The sequence below is a fragment of the Cephus cinctus genome, unplaced genomic scaffold (assembly GCF_000341935.2).
Source record: "Cephus cinctus unplaced genomic scaffold, Ccin1 Ccin1_scaffold0581, whole genome shotgun sequence".
NCBI lineage: Eukaryota > Metazoa > Arthropoda > Insecta > Hymenoptera > Cephidae > Cephus > Cephus cinctus.
In genome coordinates this window covers 61719-83430 of record NW_014333230.1, presented here as the reverse complement: position 1 = coordinate 83430, position 21712 = coordinate 61719, and the positions used below count along the sequence as shown (strand labels likewise).

Here is a 21712-nt window from a genome sequence, read left to right as displayed (position 1 = left end):
TTCTGGTATGTGTAAATAAAATATATCGTGGAACGTACAAGTTTATAAACTTTTTTTTATTTCCATATTTCAAAATCTCCAGTTTTTTTGGCAGTACACCGTCTCGCTGCATATAAAGCTAGCTTGATTGCGTTCAGTAAAAAATAACTTGGTCTTCATTATTAATCTATGACGTTGCTAATGGATAAATGATGGCTGATGATAAATGGGTGCGTCAAGATTATTGATTGTGACGATTGTCATTTCAAAGACAATCGTCATTCTTTTTTTTCGAATTTTCATTCTGTCTCCATCTCTACTTTACATTATGTCGTATATGAATGTACATACAAATATTCGTTCGTATATCTAATGTGATATAAAAATTAAAAATATTCAATATATACGATATAATACACATGGGCGGGTTACAAAAATTTATGCACGTAGAAATAGTTGCCTTCTGCTTGCTTTGTAAAAATGTCACTCCATTTGAAATTATAATACGGTTTTTATAAGTATATACCAGTCTCTCTTTTTTTTATTTATTATAACCAGATGTTTTGGAACTTGAAGTCGCATGTTTCTCCTTAATTATTCGTCCGAATTATTAATACGCAACTGATAAGTTCCAACTGCTCTGGATTTTTAAATTTTGCAAAGATAAAAAATAATTATTGGAATTAAGACAACTGTTTAAAGAATAATTTATAAAACATATATCAATCGTCACGCACAGCTGGTATAAAACTTTCCTAAGTACAAGTACAAAGGTAATTATGGATCCTATAGGCCACGTATTGGAATAGAAAAAGGATAGTTAGAAAAATGCATTGAGTCTTACAAGAAGTTCATACGAAATGTCCTTCACGAGAATGAGTATATCGTTACTTGATCAACAGATTGTCTTTCTATTCGCGTTTACAGAAATTTTCTTAACGTCTTTCACATGGACCTGAGACCAGCACTAGGACCTGGCATAGGATGACGACCGGCAAACATAAAAGTCGTCAATTTCGAGATTATTCGTTAAAATAACACGACACTCGCAATTGTCTTTTGCGTATAAAGCTGTTTCTTTTGTTCGTCACAGAGTAATACTTCTGTCTCCCCTTTTCCCCCCTTATTAAATCAGCTTCGCAATATATTATGCTATGAGATTAATAAAATAGCTTATTGTAAAATCGGTAATTCTCTCTCCTCGTCTGCTGCCTTCTCTTCATTTACTATTCACCTTCCACTCATTCGTCCACCATAGTATATTATTGGCAATAGTTAAAGAAAAAAGAAATATAACAATGATGAAAAGGAATATAAAATATGAAATACAAAAAACCATGGTTCGATGCGATACCGATAAGCGACGTCAAATAGGAAATCGCTAATGGCCGTTGATCGACGAAACGCTTTCGACTAGAGCGATTGATTATTCTGTTGCAGATGCATTTGTAGGAAGCAATACAATATACCAGCCTGCGCCATTACGTCCACAGTTCCAGCAGCCAGAGGATCACGACTCTTTGCATCCGATCGAGAATTTGTGCCAGGTCGGAGAAGAGTTGGTCCGAAGACGGTGGCTAGATTATGCAAGGACATTTTGTTTTGCCCTTCGTGCTTGTTCACACGGATCAGATGCGACAAGAGGAAGTCGATTACTGCTTTGTTCACTAGGGGTAAACTCTCGTACACTCGACGCAGAGCGACGCCTCTGGATAATTCGCCAGTTTGATAAGCCTCCAGGAAGGCAGGATACAGGGCGTCTGTGAACAGAGCTTCTGGCATCTCACGGAGATATAACTTTAGTACACCCGTCACGGAATGAACGTCTACCTGGAATTTTGATCAATCGGAGAAACATCAAATTAGTATAAAGAAGTTTATAACGTGGGATCATGACTTTGATGATCTTTACCTCTTTAAGTAATTGTTCGGCTTCGTATGAATTGCTCTCAAAGGATTTACGTAATTTGGCCAAGTCAGAGGCTGATCCTGAAACACGATAGAGACCCACTTCGCCGACACCTCGCCTTTCCACTTCACGGACACAGGCAGTTATTATGAATGGTACGTCACGCTTTTCCCGTCTGTCGCAAAAATTACAGGTGATAAGTTTATAACTTTTGTGATAATTACTCTTCAGATTGACTTTACATCTGAACTTGAATCTCACTTGCAAACTTGTTGAATTTTTGCTCCAAAGAGTCCTTGAGGCTTGGCGGAAGGTACTCTTCTCAGTGTAACTTCACTGGGTACAAATCTCAGGGCCACATCCAGAGACGCTGGTCCCAGGTTCAAAGCCCTTTCAACTTGATCTGATTGAAGCCAGGATCGACTTAGTCGTTGGGTACATTTACCTCGAAGAACAGGACGCGGTCCACCTTCTTCATACAGAAGGATTCTAACATTCTGACTACCCTCTAATTCCACGACAAATGTCTCTCCTGTAATAATATTGTATTATTCAATCCCACTTTTACTACTTTCAACGGTGTACTATAAGATTCTTACCCCAGGTCGGGACTTGACCTCTAGCAACGCGACTTTTAGCTCGTTTAAAGTAATGTCCATAACTGTCAACCTCAACGATGATGTACAGATCACCAGGTCTGTCTAAACCCGGTGGCGTTAGTCCCAATAGTGTCAGATGCAAATCACCCAGAAGAAGACTTTCATCACGTCCTGATCTTAACAGATAGCTCCCCATGTCAGTCTGTAAATATGTACGACAAGCAGTGACCCAGGCCTGTAGCTCGTACATTGACAGCGGTAACGGACCTGGTGGTTGACCACCCTGGTAGAATGAAAAGAAAAGAAAATAGAATATTTGTACTATGTTATTCTTAATTTGACAGTGCCAAAATGGACTACGTACCTGCTGCAGAGCCTCAACAGCCTCAACCCATTGTGAACGCTCGAATTCACTGGATAGGAAAAATGTATAGGAATTCTGTACGCGGTGCTGACTCTTATGAGCAACACGTAAGACTAAATTCGGCGATGCCAATACCAGCTGAGCTTCTAATTCCGCTAATTTTTTTCTATTTTTCTCAGAACCCCTGCCACCAAGTCTGATGCGTTTCTCGTCGTTACGTTCCTCCCAGAGAATTTGATCTCTCACGGTACACGCTTGAGACCTATTATTATATTAATAATAAAAATGACTAACTAGTTAATAAGAAATTTTAGGTATACTTAAAAAATGACTGTACCTCAATGCTACTACATTGGCAGGACTAGCTTCTCTTGGTTCTACACCATCTTCAGAGACCGCAGCCTCCGCCACAGGAACATACCACTTAAGTTCAAAAGTAAATTTATCCCTACCAGAAGCCTTATACTTTGCGCAGGCAATAACATCGTTAAACAGAAAAAGATGTCTTAATTTTCTGTGGCCATCAGAAAGTTCAACCACGAAGGAATTTTTTACCAGTCTTCGTTGTGCTCGATCATGACTCTATATGAAAAGAATAAAAAATCCTCAATCAATTGAAGTTATCAGTGCATTTATGTGATTATTAAAAAATTGCAGAACATACTGGGAACATGGATTTCGTTTGAATGATATTGAATTCGTCCAAGAAATTCCTGGTCATTGCCAGAGCGTCTGAAAGAGGTGCATGGTCAGCATGATTCGACGGTGTATGCTTAAGAAGATCCTGAAATCATTGGGAAATTATATACGTCACTAAATTGCTATGAAATCAATAAACAAATTATACAGAACCAGGATATATTTACATGTAGAACTAAAGCATTCTTCTGGACACGTGCTACTGGCTTATGAAGTAAGTCCTCCAGAGAAAGTCCTGGTCCCTTAGGGAAACCCCTGAGTCGAATGTCTCTTGTAATTTCTCCAAATTGAGTGGAATGGGCGGAGCAACGACGTACAGTATCGGTAGCACGAGCATAGTTATGTAAAAATGCTCCATAGAGTCCGATGTTACTAGCCATCACCTGTTGATTCGTTGTATGCATGGAAAAGTCCACGAAATTAAATATAATTGTACAAAAGTGTAACCAACCTTAAATTGTTCACCGATAGTTGTTCTGCTGTCCCACTTTTCTGTTTTCTTTCGCAGACCATCAAGGAAGTTCTGATGAAGAGCATGAAGTTCAGGAATCTTGTAGAACATGGTACCAAATTCTTCTTCGGATATAACAGGCTGTGATGTAGTTAGTGTTGCCCTGATTGCTTTCATGTACTGTAGAGATAAAATGTAAATATATATTAATCGAATAAGTAATTAATGTTGAGCAATAATAATGTGAAACTTTACCTGAAGCATTACGGTGAGACATTCCACATATACAGCTTCGCTGTCTACTACGGAGTTGATGATACACTTTACCATTGATGTTCTGTCATCTTCTCGTTCCTTGCTTTTATCCTGTCTGCGTGGTGTTGTTGGTGTTGGAGACTCTAAACTTCCTTCGCTTAGACTGAGTGGTTCTGCATCGCTACTGCCAGTTTCATTATCAGTGCTCAAGGCACGTAAAAGAATTGGGGGAGCTGTACTGGCTCCTTCTTCATCCTCGCTATCCACTGCTGCTCTGTGTCTGAGAAGTAGTAGATTTGTAAATTTAAGTTGCATAAGGAAACTCGAAGTGTGATAAAAGAATTCGACTCATTGGATAGAAATAATCACTTACTGTATAAAGTAGTCAATATTGACATAGTTGCTTTGATTGCCAGGTGAATCAGGGAGTGAAGGTGGCCTACGTAATGGTACTTTACCACTATTGTTATTCCCAACTGGAGGTACACGAGCATCAATGTATACATATTCTCCAGTTTGGTCTAATGCTACAGAATCATAATATGGTTCTTCCTCAGAAGCCTCTGCATCACCATCTTCGCCATCCTCATTTACAGCTTTTTCAGAATCTAATTGTAAAATAACTTTTCTTAGGTATTCCGGTTTTTAACTAAATATTACAATATCTAAATGAACTGTGATTGACATATTTACCCTTTTCATCCTCTTCTTTAACAGACTCTTCACCTTTCTCCTTTTTGGAACTGCCAGTCACTTGTATTACTGTGACATAGTTACTGGGTACATCTGGATTACTGTTTCTCCTAAGTACAGGTACTTTATCAGGACTACCAGGAATTTCGCTCTTGGGTCTCCTACTCGAGGTAAGAGTGGAACTTAATTCAGACACACATTTGTCTTGAAGCTTACTAATATCCTCTCTGGCAGGAAGTGGCGGTGCTGAAGGTTCTATAATCTGTTGATTAACAGGATTTGTAGGATCTGGTGGATTATTATCATCTCCTTGATTTTCGCTCTTAGTCCGTGGATCAGTCAATGCAGTCTTAACTTCTGCATCATCATTATTAAAAGAAGCATTGGCCAATTGTCTATGTCTTTCAACATCAGCCAGTAGCCTTTGCAAATACTCCACATAAAATTCTTCCTTCTCCAATTCTTCCTTCAACGCAGCAACCTATTACAGAGTAAAACCTTCGATAGTACATCTCTCCCAAAACTGACCTACGATTTACTTTCCATGCTGCTCCAAATCTTAATACATAAATTTCATCTTAAACTAGGTTGATACCTTCTGCTTATGTTTCACTAGGTTCGCCCTGACATCCTCCTCCCAGGCTGCTGGCAGGGCGCTGTCCGGGAATCTTTGCACCCAGACACGCTGGAAGTCCCCGAAAACGCTCATCACTCCGTCAAGAAACTCTCAGCTTGTTCCCTTTTTCGACGAAGAGGATCTACCGTCACTTCAAGCTACTCCTAAGCGCATTGCACCTCAAGAGGAGAATTGTTTTCAATAATCAGTAACAGTCACGATATATCTTGTCAACTTTATTACGGCCAAAGTAGCCCTAATTTTCCCGGCTGGCCCAAAAAATCCTACTAAGAGGCGTTCGTCCGTATCGGACCCTATCGTAGACAGCCGTCGCGTACGATGTACGCCCACTAGCTCTTTGAGTGCCGCACAATGCTTAGTCCGATAAGCAGAAAAACCGAACTGCAATAAAACGAGACGAATGTCGTACGGCCGCTGTCATCTTGCCGACATCTCCTGCATAGATGTCACGTTCCGATGCCTGTCCTGTGTTCTTGCGTCATTTGACGCCTCCCCCTCCATAATTCCTTCCAGCTAACTCTGAAAAGCTCCGAGCTATTTGTTTATGAATCGCTTTAATTAGAGCAGTTGACAAATTCGAGGGTTTGAATGTTCATTTTCTTTTGTAGAAAATTAATCTATAGGTAAGAGAATTGAGTTTCATGCTAAAATTATTTACAGTTAACTTAACAGGATTTGAGTCACTGATATGGGTAATTAGTACAGATCCTCATCGATATTTGAAAGGCTCTGTAGATCCTATTTTTCCTGGAGAAATTCCAGGACAATGAACAATACTGATGAAATATTAAGATTTTCAGAAATTAAGGAAATTTATACATTTTATTCGGAGAAACTAAATCCGTTAGTGTAAATGTATGTATTCTGGAAATATATCGATGGCAGTACATACTTTTGAATGGGACTGTAAGGAGTTGTATATGTACGTCGATCGGACGAGCGCAGCAAATTTATGGTTATGTTCGTTCCTTTTTAATTAAGATTTCATGAAGATATCGATGTGTCACGGGAAATATGGGATCCGAAATTGGGGAATTAAAGAATCCAGTTATATTAGAACTATCTAAACATCTGAAAACTGACTCTAAGAGTGGAATTCTTTCGTGCTTAGAACGTATCAAGGATGATCCCAAGTGCTCAAAACAGTTTTTTAAGGACGGGGGTCTGGGCCTCTTGATAAAGTTATTTTCCTACCAGAAGTTCAAGATACTCAATTTATTACTGAGTATCCTGGCTAATGCATGCTTGGTTTCACATATAAGACAAGAGGTAGGTATTTTGTAACAGACTTCTGGTATTTGAAGTCTGCCATTAATATTGTATAATTTTATGTTTTATTATTCAGGTTCAAGGGACAAAAATAGCCATACATGCAGTATCCATACTTAAGAATATTAAACTTGGTAACATATTGAGATGCCGTGCCTGCAGACTGATTGGAAATTTATCTGAATGCAGCTGTCATGCAACAACTTTATGCGAAGCTGGTGTTGTTAAAGTTCTTTCAAACGTATTGAAATCATCATCTAATATTCCACTTAGTCTGATGGCAATCAGAGCAGTAAGGTAATGTTATTCCATTGAGATTTTTAGTAATTGCCATTGAGTAACAGGTTTATTGATTATAATAAAAAATCTCATACAGGAACATTTGGATCTCGCTTGAAAGTAGCCAAGAAGAGATTTTAGAATCAGGTGCCATAAGACACATCACCGCCACATTCATTCAAGCTGTGGAGGAGTCGATACAAAACAGTTCTAAGCACAGAGAATTGGTAGAAGTATGTCTAAAAGCAATGTGTGCATTATTAGGAGGCCTAGATCCGCGTTCTGGCGATCACATGCGTGGAGAAAATGATGTCCAGGGTTACAGATACATTATTGACTGTTGCATGGAAAAAAATAAAAAGGCCATTAAGTGCCTGCATAGTCTTTGTCAAATAGCAGAGTGTCGTCCTATCCTAGGTAGCGTGGGAGCAGTAGAATGTGTAATAGATCTAACAATGAAAAATTCACCATCCTGGGAAGTTCTGGTGAGCTTGTGTCTATTCTCCAGAGAAGCTGTGAATCGTGCGAAAATTCGTTCTGGTTCAGGGCTTGACGTGATGTTAGCACTTCTCAAGAAAGATGAGTGCGAGAAGTATCACCCAATGCTCTTGCATGCTCTTGCTCAATTTGTCTACGATGACCAGAGTATTTTTATAATGGTGAAAAATGGACTGTTGGATGTACTAGTCAAAAAACTGAAGCAAATGATTTTGGAAATACCCAAAGAATCAGAGGAAAGAACAGCATCCAAGAAACGCCCTGGGGACACTTCCACAGGTAGAGCAGATTTAAAGTACAACAGAACAAATTATGGCAGGTATGTCACCATTTCATGATCACTAGATACTCACTCTTTTTTTTTCAATTGTCACTGCATAAAATCTTATTTTTAGATTCAGTTTGGATTATCGTCGAGATGATTGGAGTCCCGGCAGTGCTGCTAGCATTTGTTCTTCACCCCCAAGTACTCCGCCATTACCTTTCTACGAAAACGAGGTGGATGACAATGCGGAGGACAATTACAGTCCCGTCTGTAGTGACAATGAATGGGCAGATAATGAAGAAGGTAAGGAGTCGTATTTACTTTGATTGAGTGTACAAATAAAGTTTAATATAATTTAATTGAAATATACAGAGCCACAGGAGGAAGTGGAATCTTTAAAAAGTTCATCATCATTGATTGCGGATATGGAAGAAACACAGGAGACGGGAAAGGGTCTAAAGGTCATTGCGAACGAACACGTTAATGCCTGGACATTAACATTACTGAGTAGATTGAGTCATCATGACGAGCCAATAGAAAAATTGGGTGATCCATCTACAATAGAACCACTGACAACTTATATAAGGATGTCAAAGAGTCCACGGGCCTCAAGAATCCTCACCAGAATCGTAAGGTATGAGTGGGACCACGATAAGTTATAAACTGTGCTATTGTAAAATGAAAGTAAAATTGTAAATGTTAAAAAAAAAATAATTTTTCTTTCAGAAATAGAACGTATCTAATACCTCTTTTGAAGCAGGGCTTCGTTTTCGAAGCTCAAACACTCTACGGTTCGGAACAATATACAAGACAACTTTGTGCCTTGGCGGAAACTGGTGGCGCCCTCGGAGAATTTGCTTCGATTTTAGTACGAGGTCAAGAATCACATCGATTCATGGTAGCCGTCTCGATTCCGTTTCTGATAAAATCAAGGGACGGCTTGCGAAATCTTCTTAACAATCATGGAGGTCTATCATTGATATTTCGTGTCCTGGCTGACCGGGAACATTCCTTGCATGAGAACGCCATCTGCTCTATATCCTGTTTAGCCAATTCGTTGGAGATACGACCGGATAGCGTCGATAGGAGTCAATGGGCTTCTGATCTAGTTAGTTCAACTGCTATAAGTTGCTCCGAATCATTCGATGGACGTCTTCTAAAACCTTCAACAGTCACCTTCGAACTCGACGACGGAAGTACTGTTGATGCCTGCAGAAACTTCCTCTGTCAGAAGTCTGACTTCTTCTCGGCTATGCTCCAGGGTAGTTTTTCGGAATCGGGCAAGAAGAGGGTTAAGCTGAAGAACACGTCAAAGGATGGATTGGATACGTTACTCCTTGCGGCTAGGGGTGACGTTTTTGATAATAGGACAATCGAGTCGCTTCTCGATGCTGTGTTACTAGCTGATAAGTTCCTCATGTTCGACGTCTCAAAAAACCTGACGGAGTTCTCTGTTACCAGATTAAATTTTGAGAATTTCAGTCGTGCCTGGAACTGGGCCAGGAACAATGAGTGCTACGAGTTGAAAACTTGCTGTGTCAAGATTTTCCTCACTGCAAAAATTTCAAGGGCCGAGAGGGTCCAAGCATTTTATGATTTCTCAAGGAGTGACGGTTTCACGGAATTTCTTGGTGAAATCAAGGATATCGTCAGTGGGGTACTTTGTCAACGTTAGGGTTTATTCATAACATATTTATACGCTTTCAATGTTATCTTTAATGTTTCGATTTCATTGTATGTACATAACACGTAGGTTATTGTCCCTCAGATAATGGTTCTTGATTGCATAATAGCACTGTAAATGCATAAGATTTCCAATTAAATACTTTAATCGAGTCAAGGATGAAATTAATAGTATTTGATATTTTAACGATGAACACTCGCAATGTAGAATTTATGTCCGTGAATATACGTAAATAGATCGTGACGATCCTTATCTCTTTTCACGGCCAACTTCTCTTTGTAAGCAACAACTGGATTGGTTCTGAAGGCACAGGAACAAGATGCAAGATCATCTCGACACTGTCCTTGTTCGTACAATCCATACGAAAAGTTTTAACAATCTGTAAAATATCATTGACTGCAATTTAGGATTACCGACTTCACAATACTGCATTTAAATTCTCATCAAATTAACCTTCGCCAATGTTAGAGATATTTGATATTCAGCTAGCTTTCGTCCAACGCAGGATCTTGCACCAAGTGCAAATGGTAAAGTAGCATGAGGATTAATGACCCCTTTGTATTCTCCTGTAGACGTTCTAATCCATCTTTCCGGGCGGAATTCATTGGCTTCTGGAAAATTGGCATCGTTGCGTCCACTGGAGTAGAGCGAAAGCAGCAGAAGTTCCTAAAGCGGATAAGTGTTTTAAAAAAACAATGGAATATTTCTATTACAAAACACAAAGTCAACATAAAAATTACCCCTTTAGCTACGCGATAACCGCCAATGATGTTATCTTCTGGTAAAAATCTAGTGAGGAATGGAGCAGTGGGGTACAGCCTGAGAGATTCTTTTATGACACCCTTTAGAAATGGATCTTTTGGTATCTCATCCTGGTCCAGAGATTTTATGCTTTCGTACAGTCTCTCTTGTACATCTGGGTGACTAGCTAGGAGGAATAGTGCCCACTGCATGGAATAGGCCGTCTATAAAAAATGAAAAATATTAAATATTGATATAAATATCATTCACATTGTGTATTACCGTATCACCAGCAGCCAAAATCAAGTCTGCCACAATTCGCACGAGATCTTCACCCTGAACTCCTTCGTCCAATATCATTGTAGTAAGACCGTCTCCATCGAGTCGAATAATCTCAGGAACCAAGATCCTTACAATCTCCATGACTTCGTCTATGGATCCCACGAATTTCTTCCATATCGGAAGTTTAATTCTCATGGCAAGTTTCGCTGGGATCAATGATAACGTTGCTGAGTACTCAAATATCATATGTAAATTCTTCGCCAGATTTTCACTCTTCCTCATAATATTTGGACCATACTCCTCCCACTTATTTCTTCCCATAAGGGTTGCCAGCATCACTATTGAGATTACAAGTCGAGAAAGTTATAGGACCTATTGTTATTAGACATATCGCGCTACCTAAGATTTCTACCTTCAATTGACCATTGATAAAGCTGCGCTTCCAATTCCGGGATCAATTTTCCATTTTCACTATAAATTTCCCATCTGCTGGCAAGACTATCCGCAGCATTCTGACATGGTCTTGACATAAATTCCTCGGATTTCGGTCTCAAGAGAAGTTTGTTTGCTATTCTGCGGAAGTACAGCCATTCGTCTCCATCCCTGTTGATTAGGAAAATTATCTGAAAGAATGGCTACGAACGAAATGGCGATAAGAAAATCGAAGACGAGCCTCGACTTTAGAAAAGTTATTGAACACACATAAAGAATAGACCGCGTTTACACTTTCGGATCTCATTATACAGTGTCCAGGCTTCAGGTAAAAAGTGGATCGGTTTAGGTCCTTCTAGGCGGAAGACCCGGCGAAATTCGTCTGGAGAATTTATGAACACAGCCTTAACGGAACCGATACGTTCTCTATAGATTGGGCCCAGTTCTGCATGTCTTTTGTCGTTATATAGGTGCAGTTTTGCAGCTCCACCGGAAATGATCAGATCTACAATAGTCCCGAGAACCGGAAGTCCTTTAGGTTCAGGCATTTCTCTCAAAGCTCCTGAATCCACGACAGTCTCGCATGGGTTTTCCATTCTTGCTTTCGAATGTATCGACGACATTGATGTAAAGTTCTTCAAGACTCTTTTCAAAGTTGGTTTTTCTACCATTTTCGAGAACTCTTTGTGCCCGGTAAATCCTGAGAAGCGTAGCAACATCTTCATGTCCGCGTAAAGAATAAATGAAGTTCAGGAACAATGCTAACTCCTTACGACGATCGTTCTTTTATCATAACACGATAGGAACGATAATATAATTAGTTAAAAAATATAATTGCCTGCGGCCCTTAGGTAATTGTATTCCCTGAGTTGAATTTAATACGGCTTCTTATGACGAAGAGATTACATTTTTCATTGTTGACAATAAACGAAGTAATGTGTGACGCTGTAGACAACTCATAAATTTTCGTGGCTTCGTTCAATCTTTTTAATATTAATCACCTGATAAACAGCTGATTCATGAAAGACTATCATATATCACATTCTTCGGCCTATACTCTCTTTAGAAGGATCTTAGAGTTACCGTTGAGTAATGCCGTTATCACTAGTTTTTCTTTACTTCTAAATGCTCCGTATCCATTCCAGATCCTTTTTCAATATTCTCAGATCACTTGAAAAAAACTTCTTCTCTTTCTCTCTCTCTTCGCTTCTTTTTAAATGCCAAAGCGAGCGTGAAGAAAGCAAACGTTAACGCGACACCGATGCTTCCTCTCGCAAGGATATTCTCGCACTGAAGAGCGAGCCTGGAGTTTCGGTGATTTTGACTAGAGTTACTCTCCTTCCTTGGCTTCTATTCACCGACGTCACACCAGAGGGGATTTCGAGATCTGTCTAATGGAAATTCCCCAGCTGCTGTGGAAAACAATGCGACGAGGGAACGAAACATGATAATGTGGAACTCATTGTCGTAGACTCGTAGAACCATAACATCTTCCCAAGTGGCGCATCTTCCTTCTTGATATCGTTAGCTTGCGTTCTACAAGTAAACTTTAGAACTATCAAAAATATGCCAAAATAATGTCGATAAAATAGCATATTAGAAAAGTTATTGAAATTTCATTATAAATGACCGTCATAACAAATCACACTTTGGGTTGACAAAAAAAGTTGTCAAAGGATTGACAAATCTTTTTGGAATATGTAAAAAGCTATTTTTGGGGAAGGACATTAGGTATTAGTTTTATGATATAAAAGATGACTTTTGTAATACCTAAAATCTACCGGTAACGTTATTCAGATATCTTTAAGGTATCAGTAAGTTGACTTTGTGCCATTTGGCTTCTTTACGTCACTTCAAAAGAAGCGTGTAATTTTCGCATATTCAAATTTTAGTTCATCCAATTTTTGTTTCAACTAACAAGAAATTTTACTAAAAAATATGAAATATTTCTTTGTTAGAATTGACTAATTGCCTCAATCTCTGTAAATTGTATCCTGCAAGAATATATTCTATAAAATAGTATCATACTTTGCATTTATATAGGATTTAAATAATCGGATATACCTACCCTTTTTTATTCAAATAATGTTTCCCTCCAACAATGGGTTTACAGATAACTTAGTCGCACTTATGCGCATAGATAAGAAATCCAAGCAGCAGCTTCGTTTTAAAGTCCGATCGGTCTATTGGATGTATTAAGACTCGGCTACAACGACAACCCAGCTCCATCTCACCGCGGAATCCCGCGACAAATCAAATGCCACTCCAATATCACATCCTTACGTATGTACATACAATACAATATCAAATCCCTGCAGACTGGATGACATTTGAGATCTTTGTAATGGAAGTTAGATACTTCTAAGTATTAATTAATAAAGACTTCATGACTGTTAATTATATGAAACTACTGAGAATCGTTGTTAAAAATACAACATCGCGCTATATTTTTCAAGTATTTGCTGTCTTTGAGCAACGAATGCAAAACTATTCGTTTTGAAAGATCGACGTGGCGTGACCGGTCGTTGACCATCAAAAAATGTGCATATCTCACAATACGGTTGCACGTGTACGTTCCTTTTGCCAGTTTCAACTTGCTATCTCTTGAGCTTCTGCTATTATAAATATCTTGGAGTATAATATTTGGAGTACCTGTACATAGCTACTATACAGTCTCTGTGAATTTAGGTATAACACAATGTGGCATAAGATAAAAAAGCTGCAAGCTTAAATATCTTGATTGAAATTCTTTACTTACCCAAAGAATCACTTTTGTATTATATCGAATTAAAGTACTATGTAGTTTACCCCTTGTGTTCAATGAAAGAAACGTTATGAGTTTTTCCTTTTAAAAAATCCTTGTCATCTTTCCTTTGTAGTACATGTTTTATTTCTCAAAATCTCAATCATTTATATCCATGGTTTAGTTACACTTGAATGTACTACCTGTATTATCGGAAATATATGTAATATAAGATTTAACGAGTAGCCTCTTGGAAACATTGTTCAGGGTCGTTTGTGCGGCTATGGTGCGGCTCAACAGCTGCCGGAAAATGGCGTTCGTCCTGCCATCTGACGTAAAAAGTGAGAAACTGATTAAATATACTGAGTAGAGAGAAGCACCTCGCAAGGGGTCCCACACTTGTGTGAAATCGCTACTGTCGGCTACTGCTTAATCGTTCCGAGGTTCATGTGGAATGAATGCAGATTAATCGTTGTCTGACGAGGGACCTCTTATCGGCACAATTTGGCTTCTCTTATTAATAATTTGTCTCACGTATCCCGGTACTGCGACACATTAAGTTTGTGCGATACTCTGCCAGTGAATGAGCTGCGGTCGATTGTCCTTGAATTAAATTCGCGTTGGGATCGAAGTACTACGAGGCGGTTTATTGTCTTGACATCTACTTATCTACCTATCTGCTTACCTCAGAATCTGGGAGGATAAGGCAGAAGAATCATAAGATCCTCTGGCGAAGATGGACATCGATGTGGACACTTGTTTGAAGGATTGGAATGATTTGGCTCAGGATTACAAGGAGCTGGAGGTAATATGACACTTGTGGTTTAGATTGAGCTTAGTTTTTAGAATATGTATGGAGGATGATGAGATTCATAGGCAAAGTTACCTCTGGGTTATCGACCTTGTACGATTTGTAGCCCTCCTTTTAAATGGTTTACTAGATAATTTTTTAAAAAATTGATTGATGAGACTTGTTTATGACAATCTGGTATATAATTTCTATTTGTTAGCCAATCTTTTTTTTTTTGCAGACACTGAATAGAGAGTATATTGCTAAACTAGAGGAAGTTGGAGAGCTACAGGCAAAATGTTTGAAGGGGATTTCACATCAAAGATATCGTATGGGTGTGATATCCAAATCTCTTAAACAGTAAGTTCATTTACATCTGATATTTAGAGTTAGAGAGTTATTTCTGTAGGATGGATGGTAATTGTTTCTTGTTTCTTTAGACTTCATGCATGTGAAACCAGAAAGGCTCTAGATAAAGATATGACTAGACGAAAGGAACAGCTTCATGAAATGGAACAAACTTTACCAAAGCCAAATGGAAGATATCTCAAAATAATATTGGGCAATGTTAATGTTTCTATATTAAATAAAAATGACAAGTAAGTTCTCTTGAATATAACAATAACTTACATACCACATGAATATGCATTATGAGACAAATCATTATCTTCTTATAGATTCCGATATAAAGATGAATACGAGAAATTCAAATTGGTCTTATCAGTCATTGGTTTTGTATTGTCTGTGATCAATCTTCTAACTAATATAAGGTAAGAGGCAAATTTCTGTTGTCCTTGGTACACCACTTACTTATAGTAATATAGACAAAATTAATAAAAATACATCTAAGCTCATTACATCCTTCCAGAACTTTGGAGCTCATTTTTATGTTTGTGCTGGTATGGTACTACTGTACTTTAACAATACGTGAAAGCATATTAAAAGTAAATGGATCCCGAATAAAAGGATGGTGGCGTTTTCATCATTTCCTATCCACTGTAGTATCCGGTGTTCTGTTAGTCTGGCCTAACACAGGTCCTTGGTATGCGTTCCGTCAGCAATTCATGTACTTCAACGTGTATATAAGTAAGTTTCTAATTGAGTCTAACCCAGAAGGTGATAGCTTATAGAAATTTTTTTATTCCCAGGTTTTGTACAATATCTACAATTCCGTTATCAGCGAGGTGTTCTCTATCGTTTGAAAGCACTAGGTGAAAGACACAACATGGACATCACTATCGAAGGGTTCCATTCCTGGATGTGGCGAGGCCTTTCCTTCCTCTTACCATTCCTTTTTGTGGGCTACTTCTTCCAGCTCTACAATGCCTATACATTATATGTGCTAATCTCTCATCCAGAAGCAACCTGGCATGTGCCAGTGCTTAGTGCCATGTTCTTGGTATTGTTTCTAGGTAATGTAATAACCACGATAATGGTTATTCCTGAAAAGCTGCGGGAGCGAGTCCGCGACCATCTTCCCGGAGTATTTAGTTCGAAATCAGATCGCAAAAAAGAAGTTAAAGAAGAAGAGAACAAATCAACCAAACATGACTGAATCAAATACAAATTAAAATTTCCGATTGACAAGAAACACTCCTTGTATTGACGTTTAGTGCGTCGAAACATCACAAAAAGAAAAGGGTAAAATTACGTGACATAAAGTGCCGTATACGAAGGGATAGGTATTTTTATTTCCTTTTCCTCAGTGTATATAGAAGGGAGCTATTGTGTTCTTTCGAAGCATCAAGTATTGAAATATGAATCGGGGACTCCGAAGTAATTAATCATTCGACGCAATCCGCTAGTAATCGCGAAGGCTCGATTACAATCATTTTCATCGTCCATAGCGCGCAGATCAATTTTGCATTGCAAAATGCAATGCATTGTGTAATATACAGTAAAGTGTCATAACACGTGTTGTTTTTGTAACGTCGACCATGATTCTTATACATACGATCCACGATCATACGAGTTTAAACTTATCAAGAGAAGAAAAAAAGTAGTTCGTGCTACTGTCAGTAACGGAATAAAAGACACGAAAAAAATCGACTAACCGTCACGGCTTCTATTTTTATTTAGAAATTCCAAAGGAATCTTATCGAAACTCCTACAATAATTGGCAGAGATCGTATCTCGTTCTCGTTATTATCGCATATACAGATGCGGCAATATAGACTATTTGTTTCTTTACAATTACTTATACTGGTGTATTTATTACAATATCTGTAAATAAATAAAGAAATCGCATCACCAAAACTGTTGCATAACATTTTTTAAAGAAATATGGTAAAAAGAAATCAAATTTTACATACACTATAACTTTGCACTAGCCGCTACTGTTATTTCTAGTTTATTCTTGCGATGTCACTACTAATGTATATATGTACGTACATACATACATCCCAGAAACTGAATAGTCATCATATAGATACTCATACAAGATATCTATATATATTAGACGTGGTACCGCGATAACGGAATAATTCGTAGGATATAGACAAGGTACGTTAACCTGTTAGGATGCCTGTGAAAACGCACTATCCCTCGTTAATTGGGGCAATCATTTTACCAAATGTAGGCGGATGGATCGGTGGCTTCGTTACCCGAAGGAACATAAATCCATGGTATCAGGTAAATAATTTTAAAATATTACGTCAGAGATAAAGAGAATATTCCCATTCATAGTGATCATCGCGCGGTTTTCTCTTACGGCAGAAATCGACTAACCTCTTTCTTATGCCCAACATCTTATTGGTTCGTTCTAACAGAACACTGGAAAAGTATAGCATAAAAGAAGTGTGTGTAGATTCGGTATGACGGGCTCCCATGTGGTTTCCCATTTCAACAGACCCGCGAAATGAGATCTTTATGATTTTCAAGGATGCCGTAATAAAATTATTTTTTTTTAATAGAAACATAGAATTTTACATTAATTCACTGTTGTTTCGTACAGTCGCTAAACAGGCCATCATGGACGCCACCTAATTGGGCATTTGCTCCAATTTGGACAACTCTTTATTGTACAATGGGATATGCTTCCTATCGTGTATGGATAAACGGCGGTGGCTTTAAAAATGCAGCATTACCACTGTCCTTGTACGGTATTAATTTAATCCTGAACTGGGCGTGGACTCCTCTCTTCTTTGGATTGCACAACCTAAAACTGGTACTGTTATCAGTATGCTGATACGATATTGAAAATGGATTGATAATAATTATAATCTCTCTTTGATATTTAAGGCGCTGTATGAGATTATAGTACTTTGGGGATCGACTGCTGCTGTGGGTGTAACTTTTTTTAGAGTGGATCGTACAGCGGGCTATTTGATAATTCCATATTTTGTGTGGACCACTATTGCAACAGCTTTGAACTACGTCATCTACAGGGACAATTAGAGCGTAAAGCTTGGTCCAGCCGGAAAACGATCTATTCAATTAAAGAGGTAGTAACACGTCTACTCTTGACACCTGAGGTGTTCTAATAAATATTGTCAATTTTTACGGTTAATATATGTATATGTGACTTTATTCAATGATATGAAATAAACATTGGTTAATCAACCACGAGTATGTTATTATATATATAATATATATATAATGGATGATCTGCGACCATTCAAATTGACAGATAAATTATATGTCACTGAACCAAGGGAAATCGTCTTACTCTCTTTTTTTTCTCTCTCTCTCTCTTGTCTTTGCTTTATTTTTCTCTTTGCCTTTATCTTCACTTAATCCTTATCTTATGTGTTAGAGGTATTGGATACGGTACAGGTTCGGCCAGGATTCTGCTCACAACTGAATTACGCTCGCTTTACGAGCGTTACGTGGGATCCGTGGCGTAGATGTAACCTTGCTGCTGCAAGACGTACAAACGCTTTTCCACAGCATCCTTGTCTGAAATCGTGTATGACATTGTGATATTAATAGAATGGTCCTGCACGGTTAAGACAAATCAAGCGGATATTTACATTTGGTAAGGAGAGCCCTGTCCTGACTGTGACTCACGTGCTGCGACAACGAGTGTAACAATATCTGCGCTGTATGATACCGCTGAAAGCAATCCGCAGGATTTCCAAACAATTCATCAAGAGCTGCGGATTGACACTGAAATGAGGTAGATTAATAGCGCTTTATAGAATTTTTTAAGACAGCAATACTGCAAACTGAAAATACGACAATTACCATCTGTATAGCGTGATTGTAAAGTATCTTATCAGCCGTGGCTCCTGTCTGCCGCAAAAGTCCGGCACTATTGAGCTGCTTACATTCTGCGAGACACGCTTTGAACTTGTTGTTCATCGTGCCCACCACTGCCATACCAAAGTCTTAATCTTAATTTTTTATTGAGAGTAATAAGCGTAGTGACTCGTTATACCTCCCTACCTTCTTTAACATTCGCCGTAGGTTGCAGTCGGCCAGCTTTGAGCTGCTGCGTAGCCAAACTGAGTCCGGAGCTGAGCCATTGCAAGGCTCTCACCAAAAGTATAACCTGTTCAGCCCTTCTCCTCGTAGCTCCGTTACTAGCCTGCTCGATCCCTCCTAGAGGAGCTCCAAGAGGACCTGCCCTGGTTCGGGCTACTTCGCAAACGCATTCGCAAAGGGCCACAACGAAATTGAGCTTCGCGAGGATCTCGTTATGTTCACGTTCCAGGAGCGTTTCTTCCGGAAGTTCCGGAGCGATGAATGTCAAGGGACGATCATCGGTTAGAATAGAATTCGTATCGGGAAAGAGATTGTGAAAGCTCCCAGCTTCTGCATGAAAGACAAGTTTCAAGTATACTTGGTCTGGACGTATCTTTTAAGTTTGAATAACAAAATGTCATCTACATGGCACTTACCAGATATTTCAGGAAGGGTCACGGCTCTTGTACCAAAGGGAATAATAGGCGAGTGCCTCAGGGTGTTGTTGTTATCCTGCAGGGCTCTTCCTGTAGGAGAGCCTAGGACGGCCAATGGGCCAGTAAGTAAAGGTGAGGATGAGCTATTGTTTCCAGCAGAACGTCGAAGAGGCGATGTGCCACTAGAAGTATGAGAATGTCTCGCAACTGGACTGACCTGCCAAGTATTTGGTGGCGGCGGTGTTTCACTCATTCTGGAACAGATTGATCTGGAGATTCTGGATAAATTTCTTAACTAAGATGAATTTTATATTTCATATGATTAATACCTTCGGCCAGGAGGTGTACCGATTACAAATTGGACACTAGGTGGACTGAGAGAACCTATGTCTGGCGCGTGACTCCTGTGGGAGTCAACACTGCGCTTCATGCTGATCGGCTGGGAACGTGGTACACTGTTGGCACCGGTTCTAGGATTCGACGGAGATGCTGGTTGAGCGATACTCCTCTGAGAGGGTACAGGTATCGGTTCGGAAATCGGTAGGAAACAGGGTCTCGGTGGACTAACTGCCTCGCGACTGTTCTGCTTATTGTACCTAAAGCAAGGAATATTACATTTAGATAAACTTTACCTGGAGGGCCAATTAACATGAAATTTACACAAAGAAATGTACTTACTTAACTGGTGGTGCATTGGTGTTATTATCAGTGTCACTGCTAAGATCACTTGGTACCAAGACAAAATCATCTTCAGGACTAGAGCAAGGACTGCTGGTTTCAGGTCCGGAGCGTGTACCACCAATAGCCCCTTCAGCTACAACCAAAGCACCTGGTGAGGCTGGTAACTCAGCTGGTACGGGACTTGGACTCTCTCTTGGTCCTTGTAAAAATGGATGACCGAAAAACTCGTCAAAAGGCATACGATCTCTTGCGTTACGTCTCAATAATCCCATCAGGAGGTCAGACAGCTCTGGCGATGTACCTGCAGGAATTCTACACACACGCAAATTACAATCAATCACATTAACATGTAGTCGCATTTAAACTTTATGTAATAACATAAGGCATACTTGGGACCCAAATTTGCATTCTTTTCGTAAAATAGCTTGAGAGCCTGAGGTGTATGAGCTTGGAACGGAGCTTTTCCGGTAAGACACTGAAACACGATAGTTCCCAATGACCAAAGATCAGCTTTTGCATCGTACTGTAAGGACATAATAACTTCTGGTGCCATGTACATGGGAGAGCCACATAAAGTAGCTGCCATCACACCATCCTGAAGAAATCGGGCAAAACCGAAATCCGCTGCAATATAATAAATTCCAATTTTAGTGAAAAATGGCTGACTCCAATAAACTATTTTAGAAGTGACGTTATTACCAATTTTCAGTGTTATTTGATGTGGCTGTGGACATGCTTTACCACAATTATGACTCAAAAGGATATTTTGTGGTTTGAGGTCTCTGTGCACTACGCCTTTTGCATGCAGTGCTTTCATAGCACCTGCCAGTTGTTTAAGAAATACTCTGATGGTATCTTCTGATAAGGTGCCCTTTGCTGTTTTAGAAATATCAAGTTAGTCTTCTCTGAACTGTCATAAAATTAATAGAATGGATAGGGGTAGGACAATAAATAAAATTGCTTACCACCTAGATAATCAGCTAAGTCTCCACCATTGCAATACTCCATTACCAGGAAGACATTGTGATTAGATTCCTAAAATAATAGGATAAGAGTTTTTCTAAGTAAATTTTCTGTCACACTGTGATAATACAACAGAAAGTTTCTTTGTGCAAATATATGTTGTAAATCTGTATCAAACTGACCTTACAATCCAGCAGGGCTACGACATTCTCGTGGTGCAATTCTGTGAGTTCCTGGAAGTAATAGTTAGTTGCATAAGCATAAAGAAAAAGTAATAATGAGCCAGCAAACTTTGATCTACATTACAAAATACAGAATAATAACAGAGACAATAATATTAGCAATGACAAAAATAATAAGTTATTCGTGTTTGAGTTAACATTCTATTCCACGAATACAAGAAGCTGTGACTCATGTTGCTCTTTTCTTGGTTTTGTTTCATTTAAGAAAAGACTAAAACCAAAGCATGCTTCCTATACTATTTTGGTCTCTCTCAAAAACGAGGTACAATCCATTTAATTACTCGCGACAGGTCGCTAACCTTTAGTATCTTGATTTCCTTTCCAAGAAGATTTTGTGACTTCGCAAGACTCTTCTTAGTGATACTCTTAATGGCCACGACGAAGTTGGATTTCTAAAAAATATTACCACACCAAAA

General features: G+C 38.9%; 6 protein-coding genes and 1 long non-coding RNA gene across 11 annotated transcripts; 3 read left to right on the top strand and 4 right to left on the bottom strand.

Annotated features, from left to right (window-relative positions):
* Positions 1-35: 35 nt before the first annotated feature.
* LOC107268720 (active breakpoint cluster region-related protein) lies at positions 36-6031 on the bottom strand. Its single transcript, XM_015741762.2, has 13 exons — positions 5545-6031; positions 4950-5430; positions 4630-4864; positions 4257-4536; positions 4002-4181; positions 3718-3933; positions 3516-3635; positions 3189-3433; positions 2852-3113; positions 2488-2770; positions 2150-2420; positions 1892-2063; positions 36-1809 (listed from the first exon to the last, which is right to left on the bottom strand). The coding sequence occupies exons 1-13, from the start codon at positions 5656-5658 to the stop codon at positions 1393-1395; spliced, it is 3276 nt and encodes a 1091-aa protein (XP_015597248.1). The 5' UTR covers positions 5659-6031; the 3' UTR covers positions 36-1392.
* Positions 6032-6105: 74 nt separating this feature from the next.
* Positions 6106-9745, top strand: LOC107268723 (armadillo repeat-containing protein 5). Of its 3 annotated transcripts, none has more exons than XM_015741765.2 (7): positions 6106-6209; positions 6568-6855; positions 6932-7152; positions 7232-7951; positions 8028-8200; positions 8270-8531; positions 8624-9745. In XM_015741765.2, the coding sequence occupies exons 2-7, from the start codon at positions 6601-6603 to the stop codon at positions 9570-9572; spliced, it is 2580 nt and encodes an 859-aa protein (XP_015597251.1). In that variant the 5' UTR covers positions 6106-6209; positions 6568-6600; the 3' UTR covers positions 9573-9745. The 3 variants fall into 3 exon arrangements, with proteins under 3 accessions (XP_015597251.1, XP_015597252.1, XP_024941770.1); XM_015741766.2 differs by lacking the exon at positions 6106-6209 and adding an exon at positions 6475-6492; XM_025086002.1 differs by lacking the exon at positions 6106-6209 and adding an exon at positions 6492-6508.
* Positions 9594-13613, bottom strand: LOC107268731 (cytochrome P450 315a1, mitochondrial). Of its 2 annotated transcripts, XM_015741780.2 has the most exons (8): positions 13105-13613; positions 12807-13030; positions 11307-12572; positions 11017-11207; positions 10605-10942; positions 10322-10546; positions 10035-10247; positions 9652-9960 (listed from the first exon to the last, which is right to left on the bottom strand). In XM_015741780.2, the coding sequence occupies exons 3-8, from the start codon at positions 11759-11761 to the stop codon at positions 9841-9843; spliced, it is 1542 nt and encodes a 513-aa protein (XP_015597266.1). In that variant the 5' UTR covers positions 11762-12572; positions 12807-13030; positions 13105-13613; the 3' UTR covers positions 9652-9840. The 2 variants fall into 2 exon arrangements, with proteins under 2 accessions (XP_015597264.1, XP_015597266.1); XM_015741778.1 differs by having other exon boundaries at positions 9594-9960; positions 11307-13030.
* A 522-nt stretch (positions 13614-14135) lies between these two features.
* LOC107268734 (transmembrane protein 120 homolog) lies at positions 14136-16825 on the top strand. 2 transcript variants are annotated; one of them, XM_015741785.1, is made up of 6 exons: positions 14136-14584; positions 14811-14929; positions 15010-15168; positions 15247-15339; positions 15438-15655; positions 15718-16825. In XM_015741785.1, exons 1-6 carry the CDS (start codon positions 14516-14518, stop codon positions 16122-16124), a joined length of 1065 nt encoding a protein of 354 aa, XP_015597271.1. In that variant the 5' UTR covers positions 14136-14515; the 3' UTR covers positions 16125-16825. The 2 variants fall into 2 exon arrangements, with proteins under 2 accessions (XP_015597271.1, XP_015597270.1); XM_015741784.1 differs by having other exon boundaries at positions 15420-15655.
* On the bottom strand, positions 16612-17016 carry LOC107268742. Its single transcript, XR_001537924.2, has 2 exons — positions 16882-17016; positions 16612-16792 (listed from the first exon to the last, which is right to left on the bottom strand). It is a non-coding gene; the product is annotated as an uncharacterized LOC107268742 (long non-coding RNA).
* LOC107268740 (translocator protein) lies at positions 16939-18130 on the top strand. The gene is made up of 3 exons (XM_015741792.2): positions 16939-17200; positions 17523-17735; positions 17810-18130. The coding sequence occupies exons 1-3, from the start codon at positions 17090-17092 to the stop codon at positions 17963-17965; spliced, it is 480 nt and encodes a 159-aa protein (XP_015597278.1). The 5' UTR covers positions 16939-17089; the 3' UTR covers positions 17966-18130.
* A 262-nt stretch (positions 18131-18392) lies between these two features.
* LOC107268726 (serine/threonine-protein kinase unc-51) lies at positions 18393-21469 on the bottom strand. Its single transcript, XM_025086069.1, has 12 exons — positions 21453-21469; positions 21237-21351; positions 21057-21126; positions 20791-20967; positions 20481-20715; positions 20089-20403; positions 19740-20006; positions 19411-19664; positions 18956-19324; positions 18755-18882; positions 18541-18676; positions 18393-18466 (listed from the first exon to the last, which is right to left on the bottom strand). Exons 1-12 carry the CDS (start codon positions 21467-21469, stop codon positions 18393-18395), a joined length of 2157 nt encoding a protein of 718 aa, XP_024941837.1.
* Between the last annotated feature and the right edge of the window lie 243 nt (positions 21470-21712).

Bases quoted from the DNA above. Each gene is read 5' to 3' on its own strand.
- LOC107268720 (XM_015741762.2), bottom strand. From the start codon at position 5,658: ATGAGCGTTTTCGGGGACTTCCAGCGTGTCTGGGTGCAAAGATTCCCG. The intron at 4,865-4,949 runs GTAAATATGTCA...TTTTACAATTAG, and splicing joins TAAAGAAGAGGATGAAAAGG to ATTCTGAAAAAGCTGTAAAT. The intron at 2,771-2,851 runs GTACGTAGTCCA...TCATTCTACCAG, and splicing joins CTGTTGAGGCTCTGCAGCAG to GGTGGTCAACCACCAGGTCC.
- LOC107268723 (XM_015741765.2), top strand. From the start codon at position 6,601: ATGGGATCCGAAATTGGGGAATTAAAGAATCCAGTTATATTAGAACTA. The intron at 7,153-7,231 runs GTAATGTTATTC...AATCTCATACAG, and splicing joins ATGGCAATCAGAGCAGTAAG to GAACATTTGGATCTCGCTTG. The intron at 7,952-8,027 runs GTATGTCACCAT...TCTTATTTTTAG, and splicing joins AACAGAACAAATTATGGCAG to ATTCAGTTTGGATTATCGTC.
- LOC107268726 (XM_025086069.1), bottom strand. The intron at 18,677-18,754 runs GTAATTGTCGTA...ACCTCATTTCAG, and splicing joins ACAATCACGCTATACAGATG to TGTCAATCCGCAGCTCTTGA. The intron at 18,467-18,540 runs GTAAATATCCGC...ACACGATTTCAG, and splicing joins CAGGGCTCTCCTTACCAAAT to ACAAGGATGCTGTGGAAAAG.
- LOC107268734 (XM_015741784.1), top strand. From the start codon at position 14,516: ATGGACATCGATGTGGACACTTGTTTGAAGGATTGGAATGATTTGGCT. The intron at 14,930-15,009 runs GTAAGTTCATTT...TTGTTTCTTTAG, and splicing joins ATATCCAAATCTCTTAAACA to ACTTCATGCATGTGAAACCA. The intron at 15,169-15,246 runs GTAAGTTCTCTT...ATCTTCTTATAG, and splicing joins ATATTAAATAAAAATGACAA to ATTCCGATATAAAGATGAAT.
- LOC107268740 (XM_015741792.2), top strand. From the start codon at position 17,090: ATGCCTGTGAAAACGCACTATCCCTCGTTAATTGGGGCAATCATTTTA. The intron at 17,201-17,522 runs GTAAATAATTTT...TGTTTCGTACAG, and splicing joins ACATAAATCCATGGTATCAG to TCGCTAAACAGGCCATCATG. The intron at 17,736-17,809 runs GTACTGTTATCA...TTGATATTTAAG, and splicing joins GATTGCACAACCTAAAACTG to GCGCTGTATGAGATTATAGT.
- LOC107268731 (XM_015741778.1), bottom strand. From the start codon at position 11,761: ATGAAGATGTTGCTACGCTTCTCAGGATTTACCGGGCACAAAGAGTTC. The intron at 11,208-11,306 runs GTGTGTTCAATA...CCTAATCAACAG, and splicing joins AAACGCGGTCTATTCTTTAT to GGATGGAGACGAATGGCTGT. The intron at 10,248-10,321 runs GTAATTTTTATG...TATCCGCTTTAG, and splicing joins GTTATCGCGTAGCTAAAGGG to GAACTTCTGCTGCTTTCGCT.